General features: G+C 65.9%; 1 protein-coding gene across 1 annotated transcript; it reads left to right on the forward strand.

Annotated features, from left to right (window-relative positions):
• Window positions 1-504: 504 nt before the first annotated feature.
• On the forward strand, window positions 505-15,535 carry DPYSL4 (dihydropyrimidinase like 4). Its single transcript, XM_046027181.1, is given in 16 exon segments — window positions 505-679; window positions 3,801-3,889; window positions 4,457-4,641; window positions 6,494-6,658; window positions 7,186-7,247; window positions 7,343-7,423; window positions 9,133-9,201; window positions 9,576-9,696; window positions 10,467-10,623; window positions 10,928-11,069; window positions 11,646-11,816; window positions 12,169-12,273; window positions 12,275-12,349; window positions 13,724-13,846; window positions 13,848-13,890; window positions 14,711-15,535. Coding segments are annotated over 16 exon segments (1,719 nt in total). The 5' UTR covers window positions 505-640; the 3' UTR covers window positions 14,803-15,535.
• The last annotated feature ends 903 nt before the right edge of the window (window positions 15,536-16,438 follow it).

A 16,438-nucleotide genomic window follows, 5' to 3' on the forward strand; every position in this document is an offset into this window, starting at 1 on the left:
CAGAGCCAGCACACCGCCCTGTGTCCGACCGAGGCCGGGGGCGTAAATGCGAAGGAGCGAGGCTTGGGCCAGAGGCCGCGTCCCGGAGGGAGCCCGGCTTCCGCAGCGCCTGGGCCTGGACTTGAGACTAAATTCCATCCCTGCGGCCTCGGGGGCTTCGGGTCACCAGGGCGCTGGCGGTGGTCCCCGGCTGGGCCGGAGCGAGGGCGGGGCCTGGCAGGACTTTGCGAGGACCTCCGCACCCTCCTTCCCGGGTGCAAACCCCGCGCACACAGCGGCCAAGACCTGCACCCGTTCTCTCCCCTCCCCACGCAGCAGGTGTCCGCGTGTCCGTGCGGGGCCGGGGGCCCAGAGATGCGGCCAGTGGCGGCCGCAGCGGCGGGGGCGCGGGAGCCGGTGGGTACTGAGCGGCTGGGGCGGGGCTCGGATGCAAAGGACCCGCGGCAGGCGGGGGGCGGGGCGGGCCGGGGGCGGGGCTCGGAGCCGGAGCCGCGCGGCCTGGCGTGCTCGCACTCGGACGCCCCGCGCCCCCACGTCCACGCCCGGGCTCTGCGCGCCCCCGCCCGGGACCCCCAGGCCGCTCCGCTTGAGCTAGGCCGCGCGGGCCGAGCGAGGCGGCCGCGCCGGCCGGAGGAGCAGAATGTCCTTCCAGGGCAAGAAGAGCATCCCCCGGATCACGGTGAGCCCTGCACGGGGGCCCCTTCACCCCTCGCCCCTGCCCACCTCCCGGGTGGACCGTCCCTGCTCTGCGCCTAGCGCCCTGCCCCGCGGGTCTAGCCCCCGTGCGTGCTCCTGTCCCGGCGCTGGCCCTTCCCGCAGGCTTCCTTCCCGCGCCGGCCGCCGTTGGCCGGGGCTGCCGCGAGCGCCTCCCGGGGCCCCTTTCCAGAGCCAGACGCACAGGTCCCCGGCCATGCCGGCTTCCCGGGACCTCCCGTGCGCCCGGGGAGGGCGCGGGGCCGGAAAGGCCTGCTCCCCAGAGCCCAGAGGCGCCCTCCCTCCCCGCGCTGCACGGGCGCAGAAGCCCGCGAACTCGGTCTCGGGGTTCTTTCCGGGGGTCGGCGGGAGGACGTGGCCTTTTGTTGGCACCGCCAGCCCGGCCTGGGGGCGAGGATGCTGTTCCCCGCGCGGCGCTGCTGGCTAGCTCCGGACCGCGCCTCCGCCGCGCCGGGAGCTCTTTGTCCGAGACAAAGCGACTCGCCCCCGCGGCTCAGCCTGGAGCCCCTGGAGGCCCGGACCCCTCCACTGAGCGGGGGCTCGCAGACTCCAGGGGAGACCAGCGCTCACTGGTCGCGCTTGAGCGGGCACCCTGGTAGCCCCAACTCTCGGAAGGAGAGAACCCCCCCCAACAACCACATGCAGGGGTGCGGGGAGGTCAGACAGTCCACCCCGTGCTGCCAGGAAACAAAGCCACCCCTTCCCTTCCAGCAGCCGGGAGCCTGGAGGAGAGAGGGAGGGAGGGAGGCGCCCCTGCAACCGGGACAGGGGTCTCTGCTGGGGCTGAGACTGACTCTGGAGTTGACCTCAGCTGAGGTTGGAGGGGTTCCGGGTTCACTTCCTGAGTTGCTCAAGGAGGAAGGAGCCCCTGTCCTTCCCGTGCAGGAGGGGGTCCTGTCTGCAGACTGGCTTGGGATCCCGCTGCTGTGGGAAGCCTGCCAAGTGGCCAGCTCAGGGCAGGGATCCAGTGGGACAGACGTAAGGCACCTTGTTTAGGGCAACTCCCCCCCTCGTCCCGATGGGCATCGCACTGTGTCCCAGCTGCCTTCCCTCGTGGTTCCAGACCCAGGATGGTTTCCAAACTCTGAGTTCAGGTGCCTGAAAGGGGAGGAGTATTGACGTGGAGTGACCACAAGTCTCCTCCTAACTGGAGACAGTGGGGGACACAGCCCAGAGGTCTCTTCTGCCCAAAGCCTTCCCTTCCTGGGTTTCCTTGGGCTTATTTGGGGCTGCCTGTGGCCTGTGGCAGTGTGCCCGCTGTTGTGTGGATGGCGGATGGTGGTTTTCCTAGTGACTAGAATCCCGAGAACGCGGTCCGCACGGAAATCAAGAAGATGGGAGGATAACACAGTAAGGCTCCCACGGTGCGGGCTTTGTGGCCCTTTAGCCGTCCCGCGGGGTTCCTGCGGGTGCCACCGCACAGCTTCTCTCCCGTGGCGTCGGGCCGATGGTGTATGAAGAGCCACCGACCTCAGGCTGGAGCCCTGGCCTGGCCTCGGCCTGGACACTTGGAAGCCCCCCGGCAGAGGGCCCCACCTCCCTGTGAGGCCCACCCGACGCTCCTGCCCGGTCAGGTCAGAGGGAGCGCAGGGGCGCCCACGGGGGCGGAGGAAGGGCTGCTTAGTCGGCTTCTCGCCGGCAGCGCCCCGCACTCTGGGCCTCTGCTCACGTCCGTCCACTGCCCGCACCGCTCTGCTGAGGGCCGACCATCACCCCTGACGACCGTGCAGCGTTCCACGTGGGGCCCCGCTTTCTGCCCCTCCCCACTCCTTCCCCACCATTTAGCAGGTTCTTCGAAGTGGGTTTAGTGCTGCCGTACCCGGGATCCACGCCCGCCCCGTGCCCCAGCTCCAGGCTAGCGGTGACCCACTAACGGCCAGCCTCTCCCGCCGGCACTTTGTTCCCCCGCGTGGGATCCGTCCAGGCGGCACCACGACCCTATGGTCCGGACCTGGCTCTTCATCCCCATGGCCTCTCCATCAGCCGCTCCTGCCTGCCCGTCTCCCAGCCTCTCTCGAGCCCTTCTCGGCTCGGCCCCGGGATTCTGGCCTGAGGCCCCCCTCTCACCTGCGCGGGCTCCCATGGCTGCAGGCTACAGCCCCGTTTCCTTCCTCAACAGCACATTCTACTTTTACACAGAGTCAGTGTGATTCGCCAGACCATGCTCAAACCCCTGCTTAAGCTCCCCCCACAGGGGGCCCATGGACACCCCAAGCCCAGCATGTCTCACCTGCACCAGGCTCCCAGCCCCTCACCCTTCCATGCAGAACATTCTGGCATCTCATGTTCAGTATCAATGCAGGCTTGTTCCTTCTGGTGTCCGGTATCAACGCAAGCTTGTTCCTGCCTCAGGGCCCTTGCAGGGGCTGTCCCCTGGCCTGGAACCCTGCCCCTGGCCATTTCACGTGCAGCCAGCCCCTCTAGGAGGCCCTTCTCTGTCCCTGAAGCAGCCTTACTGCTTCCCCCATCGCGCTGTGACAGTAGCCTCTGTGTCCGTGCTTCGTCTGCGATGGCCGTGCGTCATTTCTCATCCTTGTCTTTCTCCCTGCGCTGGGAGCCAGTCCCCCGCCAGGGCGGGGAGCCTGCCTGCTGGGGCGCTGCTCTAACCCCCACGTTTGGCACCATGATAGGCCACACCATGCTGGTATGAACTGGATCCAGCTGCCATCCAGGAGCCCTGGGGGGAGCCGACCCTCCAGCCAGGGTGGGACCATGTGACTTTATCCCCCTCTGATCTGAGCCCGGGTGCTATGAATTAGGTGGCAGCCATTTAAATGTAATGCATTTCACTGCTCTGCCTTCACCCCACCTTGGCCCCCGCGGGTCGCTGTGCCTTTGGCGAGGCCCACATCCTGCGGGTGTGGGACCTACTTGGGGCCCGTGGGAGCCGCCGTTGAGCCGTCCTGCTGCCGCGCATCTCTGCTCCGTCCTTGGAGGTGGTGGGCAGCGCTGGCTTCCATGTCTGCTTCGGGGCACACACATCACGCCCGAGGGGTTCGAGCATAATCCCAGGGTGGGAAGTTACAGGACAACGTTGAAGAGCTGGGTTTGGAGAAAACTGACCCTCTTTCGTTTGTTTCCCACAGAGTGACCGTCTTTTGATCAAGGGTGGGAAGGTCGTCAATGATGACCAGTCCTTCTACGCGGATCTGTACGTGGAAGGCGGCGTGATAAAGTGAGTTCGTGCCTCCGACCTCTTCCCAGGTCGCATGTGTGCGCACAGAGCACAGGTTATCCACAAGTTTTCTTTTCGGTGAAAGCCACCTAAATTTCTTTTTTTTTTCCTTTTCCGAAACCCAGCTCTAGCCCAGGCCCTGAGTGATCGAAAATCTCGCCAGTTAGTGGCAAGGTTTTGGGAAGCTGGACCTTCGTTCATTCCTGTTATCACAGCTTTAGGATGATTTGGGGCTCACCGCAGGTGCTCGGGAAGTACTTCCTGGCCGCACCTGTCAGCTTCTCTGCTGGTGCGGTGCACGGCCGCAGCCACCAGGCCATGCAGTGGCACGTGGACGCCCGTGGTCATCCCACGGCGGTCACGCGGGCCCAGGCTGGATCCTACGTGTGACTGTCTCGAGCCCCTGGCGGGGATGTGGTTCTCTCTGATGGTCTCCAGGGGTCAGGCCAGGGAAGTCCTGGCCGTGTGGCCCTTTTCCTCCAGGAGCCCAAGCCGATGCTTCCCTGCTACACTGTTCGTATTCTGATCTAGGCTCTTTGTAGCCAGTGAAATCTGTGTTGCTTTCAGACAAATTGGAGAAAACCTCATTGTCCCCGGAGGCATCAAAACCATCGACGCACATGGCCTGCTGGTCCTGCCCGGCGGCGTTGACGTCCACACGAGGCTGCAGATGCCCGTCCTGGGCATGACCCCAGCAGACGACTTCTGCCAGGGGACCAAGGCCGCCCTAGCAGGAGGGACTACCATGATCTGTGAGTGTCTCCCAGTGTGGGGGGGGACCCGTCCCACGCCTTGCTTCACTGGCCAAGCTCGTGTGTTGCGGGAAGAGCCTTACAATAGGCATTTCTTGGGGTCTGTTTCCCTTTATTTCCTGTTCAGTCCAGGAAACCTTGCATATTCTTTTGTTATCCCCATTTGCATCGTGAGTCATCTTGCCTTGGCCAGTTCTGGGATGCCTCTGGGGTTTCCACGGGAGCAAATGGATGTGCGCCCAGGAACTTACTATTTCCGGGGAAGCTGGCAGCTGGCCAGGGACTAGCTTTTCAAAACTGAAACGCCTTGTGGACATGGAGGGGTCGTGTTGTCTGAAACCGACACAAGCCCAGGCCTCCTAAGCTTGGTTTGAGTGAAATCCCTGCCTGTGTCAGGAAGGAGCTGTGTTTCTAGGGACAGAATGGCAGAGATCCTTGCCCTCTGTTTTGTGCTGGCTTTGTGCCGGGCAGCAGCTCGTACCCCGTGGGAGCTCGGCAGACAAGCCCCACCTAACAGCTTGCCTGTGGTGAACTTGACTGGAGGAGCTCAGAGCCCGGACGAGACCCAGCTCCTCCTCTGGTGGCCTTGAACTCCGACAGCTCCCTGGTGTGAGTGCGGCGTCTCTGCCGACCTTAACCCTGGCCCAGCCCAGCTGGCTGAAGCCAGGCTGCCCTGCCTTCCAGCTGTCCGGCTGCAGGGAACCCCGCTAACTTTCAGAAGTTACACTTGGCCGACCTGAGCGGGAGGAGGAGGAGGACCCTCCTTGGAAGGGGGTGAGGGTGGGCTTGTGCCCGCGAGCAGCTCTGCGGTGCCTGGTGCAGCCGTCATTGCCGTCACCAGAGAGGCTACTCCGAGGACTCTGGGCTACTGCACAAGCGGCGTTTGGCCCTTGCCAGAATCATGGGTTGGTTTCGTTTACTCAACCATGAGTCAAAAAACAAAACAAAAAACCAGCCAACAATGATGCACATTTTAGTTTGACTGGGGAGACTGGCCATTTTTGGCCACGGCTCATGCTTGTCGCCAGTGGCTGTGGCCGGCCAGGACAGCTTCGTGTTGGTCACCAGTTCAGGACCGTGCCGAGGCATCAGACAAGCATGAGGTGTCACCGTGAGGATGGACAGATGCCGCAGGCTCGAGGCTGGCCTCCGTCCAGCTGTGTCTTCCTCAACCTGCCAGCCCCGGGCTGGAGCCGCAGAGGGACTGTAGGGTGAGGGTCCCATGAGGGGTGCCCTGGCCGGTAGCCCTTGGGTGGGCGTGCCTTCTTGCAGGCCACCCTCCTCTGAGCCCTTTCCCTGCACTCAGGAGAGGCTGTGAGCTTGGACCTTGGACCCGAGCCTGGGTCGGGGAAGTGGCAGCGCAGTGGCCCCGCACTCTTGGTCTCCCCGGGGGTGGGCGGCGCCGTTGGAGGTGTGTATGGTCCCTGAGATGCAAACCAGGGACGGAGACCAACCTCCTGCCACCGCTGGGGGCCGCGGGCCAGGTCCGGCACCACGGACAGCGCCCGCGCCAGCCCCTCCCCGCCTCGCTCCGTCCCGCCCTCCAGCTGGGCCCCCTCAGGTAGAGACCTGTGTGGGAGGTTAAGCCCCTTAACTGCCACCGGTGCTCCTTGGGGTGTCCATCAGGGAGTAGGGGGGCTTGAACCGGCCTCTCTGCTCAGAGAAAAGCCAGGGGACGCCTCTTCAGACAGAACCAACGGGCAGGCTCGTAGTGGCTGCAGCCCCACGGAAGGGGGCCGTGGCCCAGACGCACTTCCTCGTCTCTTGGGAACATGAAACCGGTCTCCCCTGGAGGCCAGCGTGTTCCCAGGGACCAGAGAGGGGCCTCGGCTGACCGCACTGTCCCCCTCAGTGGAGCACGTGTTCCCCGACGCGGGTGTGAGCCTGCTGACGGCCTATGAGCAGTGGCGGGAGCGTGCGGACGGCAGGGCCTGCTGTGACTACTCTCTGCACGTGGACATCCCCCGCTGGCACGAGAGCATCCGGGAGGAGCTGGAGGCCCTGGTCAAGGACAAAGGTAAGGCGTCACCCGGCGAGCATGGGAGGTTGGGCCTCCCTGCTCCTGGCTGGCAAGGGCACTTCCCCTGGGCCGCTGGCCCGGCCCTGCTTCTGCCTGACCCCGGGCTTGGGGGAGTTGAGATTTGGGGAGAAGTTGGACAAATTGAAGGTCTGTTCTACTTCCAGAGGTCTCAGACGAGGAGGTCACCTGCCTCTGCGTCTGTAATTGTCCTTAGCTGTCTGGCCCTCTTGTCCGCTGCCCCAGGACAAGGGTTACACATTTCTGTAGCATCTGAGGTCCTCCTAGGAGCAGAAGCTTTCAAACCCTGTTCTCGCCGCCTGTGCGCAAACAAGCCAGTCGGTAAACAAGGCTCAATCCCTTCGAACCAAAATTTCTGCAGCTGAAACCGCACAAGAGTTCTGCGGCGGAGCTGACACTAACGTTAGGACGAGGCTCCCGTGGAAGGAGATCGGGGAGCAGTGGAGGCCCCCGGGCATCTGACCGCCAGCGGCTGAGCGTCCAATCTCCTCTTGCCTCTCCTGCAGGTGTGAACTCCTTCCTGGTCTTCATGGCGTACAAGGACAGGTGCCAGTGCACGGACGGCCAGGTGAGGCAGGTGTCAGGAGGAGGGCAAGCGGGTGTTTCCGGCGGCCGGCAGGATGGCACCGCCCTACCCACGCGCCTTGTCTGCTCTCTTCCCAGATGTACGAGATTTTCAACATCATCCGGGACCTGGGCGCGCTCGCTCAAGTGCACGCAGAGAACGGGGACATCGTGCAGGAGGTGTGGAGCGGGCTGCCTGTGGGGCCGTGAGGGGCAGGGGTGGCTCCTAGACACGCACACTGAGCACGTCTTCCCACAAGCAAGCAAGCAAGGAGTTGGGGGAGCCTGGGGGCTTTTGGCCATAGGACAGATTTTTCTATTATCACACTTATCAGAAGTTTCCCAGAACTTATAGGGGGATGAGATGGGGTTTCCTGGTGCTTTCTGCCCCTGTGGATTGAGGCCCCCGCAGGAGCTGGACCTTTTCCTTCTGACCACTGAGTACAGGGTCTGGTCCCATGCTTGCCCCTCAAGCCCCAGATGCAGGCACTGTGGGGTCCCTGGGACTTTGGGGGGACCATACACAGCAGCACACCCCCCTGGCATTCCAGACCAGCAGGCAAGTTTCCTGGCAGGTTGGGCTCAGCCCATCCCAAGCTCAAAGGCGGTGAGCCCTGGGAAGGGGCACATGGGGTTCCCAGATAACTGGTCCACCCACCCCACCATGAGGGCATCGCGTGCTACGCGTGCCCCTCTGGTGCAAGGCCAGCCCCGGCGGCGTGGTTAGGAGAACATTGTGGGTCAGCTCAGTGCACGGGTGGGTGGGCAGAGCCTGCCCGGGAGACACCCCGCCGTGTTAGTGAGTCTCATTATTGGGTCCATGGGCTTCTGCTTCTCCCGCATTCTCCGTGGTGGAGCCTGGCATCCCCATCTCCGTTGACGCGAGAGGCTGCTCAGGCACAGATCTTCAAGGGCAAGCTTGGGGGAGATGCGGCCTGTCCACCCCAATGGCAGGGCCCCCAGCATGCCCGTGGGCCTGCCCCCACCAGCGAAACCAGAACGGCAGGCAGAGTGCGCTCTCCAAGCCCGCACCTCATCTGTAACTTAGGGAGCTGCGCTCTCTCCTCTCCAGGGCCGCCGCCGCCTCCATTCCGAGTTCTCCGCAGCTTGTGAATCTGGGGGGCCTGGCAGCCCAGGGCTCAGTTTAGGGGAGCAGGACTCATGTGAGATGTGGGGGTCAGGGTTCACCGGAGATGTGGGGGGTCGGTGTTCAGCGGAGATGTGGGGGGTCAGGGTTCACCGGAGATGTGGGGGTCAGGGTTCACCGGAGATGTGGGGAGTCAGGGTTTACCAGAGATGTGGGGGTCAGGGTTCACCGGAGATGTGGGGGTCAGGGTTCACCGGAGATGTGGGGGTCAGGGTTCACCGGAGATGTGGGGGGTCGGTGTTCAGCGGAGATGTGGGGGGTCGGTGTTCAGCGGAGATGTGGGGGGTCAGGGTTCACCGGAGATGTGGGGGTCAGGGTTCACCGGAGATGTGGGGGTCAGGGTTCACCGGAGATGGGGGGGTCAGGGTTCACCGGAGATGTGGGGGTCAGGGTTTACCAGAGATGTGGGGGTCAGGGTTCACCGGAGATGTGGGGAGTCAGGGTTTACCAGAGATGTGGGGGTCAGGGTTTACCGGAGATGTGGGGGTCAGGGTTCACCGGAGATGTGGGGGTCAGGGTTTACCAGAGATGTGGGGGTCAGGGTTCACCGGAGATGTGGGGGGTCAGGGTTCACCGGAGATGTGGGGGGTCGGTGTTCAGCGGAGATGTGGGGGCAGGTGCTGGTGAGATGTGGGGCCGGGGCTCCTCTCGGGGGCGGGGTCTCCTGGGTACCCCCCAGAGGGGCTTCTGCAGGCTCCGGCTACCCCTGGGCTGGAGTCTGGTGTCCTGTCCGTTTATTTAGGAGCAGAAGCGGTTGCTGGAGCTCGGCATCACCGGCCCTGAGGGCCACGTGCTCAGCCGCCCCGAGGAGGTAGGACTTTGCTGAGGGCTACCCCAGCCCTGACTGCACCGCAGATCACCTCTGCCCGGTGGCAGACCCTGACCCCACGGCAGGGCGAGGTGGCGACGTGTGAATCACGGTGGGCGGTGTGAATCAATGGGCCCTCCCCCACTGGGCTCATGTCCCCTCATGACCACCGGTGGCCCTAAGGTCTTTCCCAAAGGCCAAGAAGGCGGTGGGGACAGGTCTGGTACTGCGCAGGTCAACCCAGATCCTGGGCACTGAGCCACAGGCGGGGTCCTCAGCCACATACGGTGCCCCCTCTGGGCCCAGGATCTGTGGGTGATGGTCAGAAGGAGGCCTCAGGGCCCTGGCCCGGCCTGAGCGCCCCCGGTCTTCCCCAGGTGGAGGCCGAGGCCGTGTACCGGGCCGTCACTATCGCCAAGCAGGCCAACTGCCCCCTGTACGTCACCAAAGTGATGAGCAAGGGTGCGGCCGACGTGATCGCCCAGGCCAAGCTCAGGGGTGAGTGCCAGGCCCGGGTCCCCACACACTCGTGCGGGGAGCTCTCTGGGGGTCAGCGGTCACATTCTCAGGACAGAGCACTCGGCTGGCTACCCGGAGGCTCAGAGCAGACAGGTCCGAGAAGCCGGGGCTGCCCTGCCTGGCCTCTTGCTGGGGGGATCTCGGGTCTGTGGCCCGTGGAGACGCAGGCGCCCAGTCCCGCCTCAGGCAGGGCCCCGTCTCCTGTCTTCTCGGGGTAGCAGCTGCTCCCCTGTTGGCACCGTTCGCCCAGAAATGACAGAGCTGGACACGTGTGTGTGTGTGTGGCGTGCGGGCGTGTGGCGTGTGCGTGGGGGACGCAGAGCTCCTGATTCCGTGTGTGGTGGAACTTGGCCCCCTTGGCCCCGCGGGAGCCCCACATCCCTGTTCGCTGGGGTGCACAGCCTGCGGGTTGGGGTCTGCCCCCAGAGCACCCCCGTGGCTGGAGGAGGCCGGGGTACGGAGAAGAACTAAGGTCCACAGGGAGAGGCCTCAGGCGGGGGCAGGCACAGCGGATCATGTCTCACCGTGACCGTGGCCCGGCTGCTTCCCCAACAGGCCTGGCCCCCCAGCAGGTGGTGTGGGGCAGCGGGTCCAGCAAGGCCCCCACCCCCGGTGCGGGAAGCTGTCCAGCGTCGGGAGATTGAGGGGCAGTCAGGCAAATCAGCAGCACGGGGCCGGGCTCCCCACCCTGCCCGGGTCCGGGGGGGCAGGCCGGCCGGTTGGGGTGCCTCTCATGGGTCTCGCGGCAGGGGTGGTCGTGTTCGGGGAGCCCATCACCGCCAGCCTGGGCACCAGCGGCTCACAGTACTGGAGCAAGAACTGGGCAAAGGCCGCGGCCTTCGTCACATCGCCCCCCGTCAACCCAGACCCCAGCACCGCGGACCACCTCACCTCCCTGCTGGCCAGGTAGGGACCTGCTCCAGGGGGCCCAGGCCCACCCGCAAGCTCCAGAAGCCCCATGAGCTCAGCCCGTGGGCAGCTCCAGCTTCTGCACACACACGGGGCCGGACGTGCCAGGCCGAGGCCCCACACTGGCCTACCCCAGCCCTCCGGTGCCCGACATGGGGAGGGCAGTGCCGGCCAGCTCTCCTGGATGCCCTCCAGCCCCCGTGGCTGTGCTGGCTGGGGAGGGGGACAGAGCCGATGGTGGCCTTTGCTGGCTCACCACAATTGGGCCACCGTGGGCTCCCGTGACCCCAACTTTTCTCAGCGGGGACCTCCAGGTGACCGGCAGCGCCCACTGCACCTTCGCCACTGCCCAGAAGGCTGTCGGCAAAGACGACTTCACACTCATCCCCGAGGGCACCAACGGCATCGAGGAGCGCATGTCTGTGGTCTGGGAGAAATGTGTGGTGAGTGGAGTGGGGGCCACGGGCCATGCCACACGCAGTTCACTCGGAAGGGAGGCCACGGACGACTAAGCATGCCACATGGAAGGGGGCGGGGCTTGTGGGCTCACAGGGCATTTGGTTCTGGCCCCCCTGGAGGAGACCCCAGCTCTGTGGGCTAGCCAGGTCCTCCCCTGGATTCCCGTCACCCGCAGAAGCATCCGCGAGAGGGGTTCCTTGTGTCCTGTGGGGTGGCGCTCTCTGCTGCTAGTCGTCTCCCCCGGACACCTCAGATATCCTCCGACGGCCTGCACCCCCAAACTCCAGCCCCGACCCCTCCCTGGGCAGAGGCCCTGCTTCCCCAGGCCACCCGGTCATCTGGGGGGCACTGTCCCATCCTTCAGGGGACACAGACATTGTCAAAGCTTCATTGATTGACGCACAGCAAGCGTGGCGTTCGTGCACAGCCAGAGAGCGACCCCGGGGTCCACACTCTACCGACACCACTAGCTGCCTGAGGGATGGGGGGGCACTGTCCGTACGGGAGCCTGGAGCCTGGACTGCCCTCCCACCGCCGAACTGGGCTGTCTTGTTTCCCAGGCCTCAGGGAAGATGGACGAGAACGAGTTTGTGGCTGTGACCAGTACAAATGCAGCCAAAATCTTCAACGTGTACCCAAGGAAGGGGCGAGTGGCCGTGGGCTCTGATGCTGACCTGGTTATTTGGAACCCCAAGGCCACAAAAATCATTTCTGCCAAGAGCCACAACCTGGTAAGAGAAGGCTGGTTCTTAGGTCAGCGTCAGGGTCTGGGTCAGGGTCCGGGCTCAGGTCCAGGTCAGGGCCTGGCCCCGCAGCCCTGGGACAGGGCACCTCGCACCTGACTCAGCCCTGTTAGTGGCTCCCGTGCGTGCCCTCTGTCCCTAGAACGGGATTCAGGGGCCGGAACAGCCGGCTGTGGTCAGTTCCTTCCGAACTCCGGCCCCGCCGAGGTGGCCCGGCCTTGTCAGAGCTCCTAGAGCAGGTGCACCAGCCTCCCGGGATGCTGCCCGCCCGCAGCGCGCTGAGCGGTGAGGGGTCAGGGGTCACAGCGCCGGGAGCCCGACCCTCCCCCTGTCTCCCCAGAACGTGGAGTACAACATTTTTGAAGGCCTCGAGTGCCGAGGAGCCCCCACGGTGGTCGTCAGCCAGGGCAGGGTGGTGCTGGAGGACGGGAACCTGCTCGTCACCCCCCGGGGCTGGCCGCTTCATCCCCCGCAAGACCTTCCCCGACTTCGTCTACAAGCGGATCAAGGCGCGCAACAGGGTAGGGCCCGCGCCGGGCGGGGTCGGGGTGAGGAAGGGGCGGGGGTCGGGTTGGGGGGACAGGGCGGCGTCGGGGCGGACCGGCGGGGTCTGCGGGGCTGTTCCGCGGGGGCGGGGGCGGGGGCGGTGGTCGGGGCGGGGCGCGTCTGTAGGGGCCGCCGCCCCAGGACAGCTGCCGAGACCCCGGGAGAGGCAGCCTGGCCCCCGTGCGCGTCCCCGAGCGCGGCCCCGAGCGCGTCCCGGTGCGCAGACGTGCGCGTGAGTAAACTCGCGGGGACGCGCGGTTCCGCAGCCGCGCTTATGAGCTTAGACGCCGTGAGCGCTTTTCCCACGCCCCGGGCTGAGCTGGCCACGCCGCTGTCGCGTGCCCCGCGTCTGTCTAGGCCCACGGCGCGCACTGGTGGCTCACACGCACACTCGCGTGCATGCGGTACCCACAGTTCTGCTTTGCCCCGTTTTCGAGGAGGATGTTGTCTGAACTCGCAGTGAGGAGGGCCAGCCTCCAGGGTGGGCTGGGGGCCCGGCGGCGGTCTCCTTAGGGGAGGAAGGACAGTGGAATCCGCTCTAACTTGCGATGACGCACCTGCCTGGTGGTCTCCGGCTGTGAGGGCTGCACAGCTGTCCCCCCCCACCCCCAGGAGGGACCTTGGGACCGCCCTGCAGCTGCTGCAGCAGCAGAGTCCAGGCCAGAAGCCAGGCACCCTCATTCCCCCCCCACTCAGGGGTGTGGGGGGCCCCGGACACACGCGGGCGCCCTGATGGGTGCCTGCCGCAGACCCAGCTCCAGGCAGCGCCGGCGATCAGAGAGCCGAGGGGCTCCCAGGCCCTCACCCGGGGTGATGGGGGGAGGGAGGACTCAAAGCCTCATGCCGATCCACTTGACCCGAGCCACCACCCCGTGGTGACCCCTCAAGGCCGGCCGCCATCCCGAGTCCTGAGGGCCACGCGCGCAGGGGGCACGAGCACACAGGGTGGTTTTCCTTGGCTCCATGGGCCGCTTCCTCCGTTGCCCCGGCTGCTGGGAAATGTCTTTGGCCATGGGCCGTTTCCAGGGAGACCCAGGGCCTCCTCCGGGCTGGAGCCTCAGAAGTGAGGAGGCTGTGAGGCCCGGCGTCCTGTTGTCAGAGCGGCTGCCTGCTCAGGGCCGCCCTGTCTGAGGAGTGTCCTGCAGCCCAGGGCCCAGCTGCCCAGCCCCAGGGCCAGGAGGGGCTGCATGCACGTGTGTGGGCAGGAGCCAGGCGCGTGCAAGTGTGGAGGTGGACGGGGGGAGCACCTCCAGGGGAGGGGCCGGGGGTCTGGAGCCCGGCTGAGGGGCGTCCGTGGAGCGGTGCAGGCTCAGCCCCCCTCACCCATGCCCCCCCCCCCGGCCCCGCAGCTGGCAGAGATCCACGGTGTGCCCCGAGGCCTCTACGACGGGCCTGTCCATGAGGTGATGGTGCCCGCCAAGCCAGGGGGCAGTGCCCAGACCCGAGCGTCCTGCCCAGGGAAGATCTCGGTCCCCCCCCGTGCGCAACCTGCACCGGTCGGGGTTCAGCCTGTCTGGTGAGTGCAGCTGGGGGTGCTGTCTGCGTCCTCGGGGCGGGAGAGGCCCGGGGTTACGGGCGCCAGCGCCCAGCCCGTCTGCAGGCGAGCTCAGCCGCGCACCAGGCAGCGTGGGGCCTGGGGCGGAGCATGCTTCCGCCGGCCACCCGTGGGGAACCCCGTCCTGCGCCACCTCCGCCCCAGCATGGCCCCGGGCCCCCCTCCTCGCATTAGCCGCGCTGAGGAGACCGCTGTCCCTCTGAGCCCCGGGGCGAGCGTGGGATCCAGTATGGGGACCTTAGTGCCACGTGGGGTCCAGGCCCGCCACCCTCAGGGTGTCAGGGGAGGCACATAAGGAAGGGTCTGTGAGCCCGGGGGACGCTGTGGAAGGCTCAGGTGGCCTGGTGCACCAGCTGCTGCTTGGGCCTCTGGTCGGGCACGCGGTGTGCTGGGTTTCTGCAAAGATCCTGAGCCCCAGGTTCTCTCCACAGACCGGAGCTCAACCCTCCCCCTCCCCACCCCGTCCCAGCCTCGCTGCCCTCGGGCGACAGAGTCCCTGCTCGCCTCCTGGACACGCAGGCCCTGGGCGGGTCCCCCTGGAAACCCCGCAGACAGCTTAAGAGCTGGGGGCAGCCTTGCCAGCCATGGGACTGACCCGCGGCGGGACGAGCAGGCCTGGCCCCCGGCCGCACTTCCCGGGCACCCCGGCCTCAGCGTGGGGGCACCGGCCGGTCCCCTCGTCCACGCGCCGGGCTGTCCTCGGCGTGGGGGTGTGGTGGCCACGGCCGAGGTCCCAGGTGCACCCCGGGCAGCCGCCGTCCTCACACGGCCTCTTCTCCAGGTTCTCAGGCCGACGACCACGTTGCCCGCCGCACGGCCCAGAAGATCATGGCGCCCCCCGGCGGCCGCTCCAACATCACCTTGCTGTCCTAGGCCTCCCGTGCGGCCCCGCGAGTCGCTGCTGTCCTGCCGGGCAGCGGCTGGTGGGGGCCGCGCACCTCACGTAGCTGTCCCTTTGCTGAATTTACTTGAAAGGTGCTTGGCCTCACCCCCCCTTCCCCAGAAACTCCCCTTTGGGGTCCCAGGTCCTGTAGGAGGGGCCCATGCGAGGAGAAGGCGTCTCACTGCCAGATTGATGAGGCCAGAGGTGGTGGCCACAGGGGTGACCCGGGGGGACAGCCAGGTGCTCCGCGAGGCAGGGCTGCTGCCCGGCCAGGCCCACAAGATCCCCCGGGGCCTCACAGATGCCCGGACGGCAGGCCAGGCCACAGGTTCGGGCCATTGGCTGCCCCTCCCCACTGGGGATCACTGCCCTGCGAAGCCCCGGGCCTCCTGCCTCTCCCTGTCCGCCCTGGCGCAGGGGGAGCCCCCGGCGAGCCGGCCCCCCGCCCCAGAGCTGCGGAGTTTCAGGGACGCGCTGGGCACTTAGCGAAGGGTGGCCTCGTTGGAACACGTTGCCAGGGACCAAACTCGCCCGCGTCGTTGCCTGTCCCGAGGGACTCTTAGGTCCTGTAGCTGAGATACTGGCCCTTCACCACTGAGTGTTCGTCACAGTAGTTGACTAGAGCAGCCGTTTTGTGCGTCGAGGACAACTGTAGCCAGGAAGCTGCATGCCACACGCAGCCCAGACGGCGGCCTGCGCCCCGCACCCCCGGGAATCGGGGCGATTAAAGGCGTCTGGGCTAGAAGCTGCTGGTGTGTGGAACCCTGACTTCATCTCCCCCCTGCTGCTTTCCGCACAGGCCCTTCGGGAACATTCGTGCGGCCCAACCCCCGGGACAGCTCTGTTCCGCCTCTGGGCAGGGAAGGGGCAGGGGCCCTTCTTCCTTGAGAAGGGGGCCTGGGAGCTGCGCCCGAATCCAGGCCTGTTGGATCCAAGCGCAGTCAGACCGAGGGATGCTGGCATGACCCACGGCCAGGGGCTCCGAGGGAGAGGGTTGGGCTGGAGACCTGAACCCACATTCCGACCACCTGGGCCAGGAGGCTGTGGTCTTGGCCCAAGGTCTGTGCCCACCCACCCACCCCCGCCCCAGGTTCTGACTCAGGAGGAGGAAGGGCTGGACTGAGCTGGGCTCTCCTGCTTCAAAGAAATGGTCCTGGTTCTACCTCCAAGTGTGGGATGTTCCCAGAAGGGTGTCTTCACCTTAGGAACAGGGTGTGCGTCATCGCCGGGAGAGTGAGCTTGACGGTCAGCGATGGTCCCCCACCCCTCACACTGCTGGGCACTCCAGCGTCCGTGCTGGTGTCCGTGCCCGGTGCTGACCAGTTGTGTCCTCCGGGGGGACACAAACAGCCCCACCCTTGAATCTGGGCTTCTGGTGAAGCCGCCATGGTCCAGGCCGGCCTCTGGAGAAGGTCCAACCTGGTGGTCTCCATGTTCCTGCAGGCCCAGATCTGTTGGGTCCGTGCAGCCTCCCAGCCAGGTTTCTGGGGCTCAGCTGGGGCCCGTGTTCAGGCACCGGTGAGATGATCACGGGGCCAGGCCACACCCACCTCCCTGCCGCCAACCCAGGAAACAACCTTAAACTCAAGACCCTGAGATCAAGGCCTGAACTTAACCAACTTAACT

Source organism: Meles meles, chromosome 13 (genome assembly GCF_922984935.1).
Source record: "Meles meles chromosome 13, mMelMel3.1 paternal haplotype, whole genome shotgun sequence".
NCBI lineage: Eukaryota > Metazoa > Chordata > Mammalia > Carnivora > Mustelidae > Meles > Meles meles.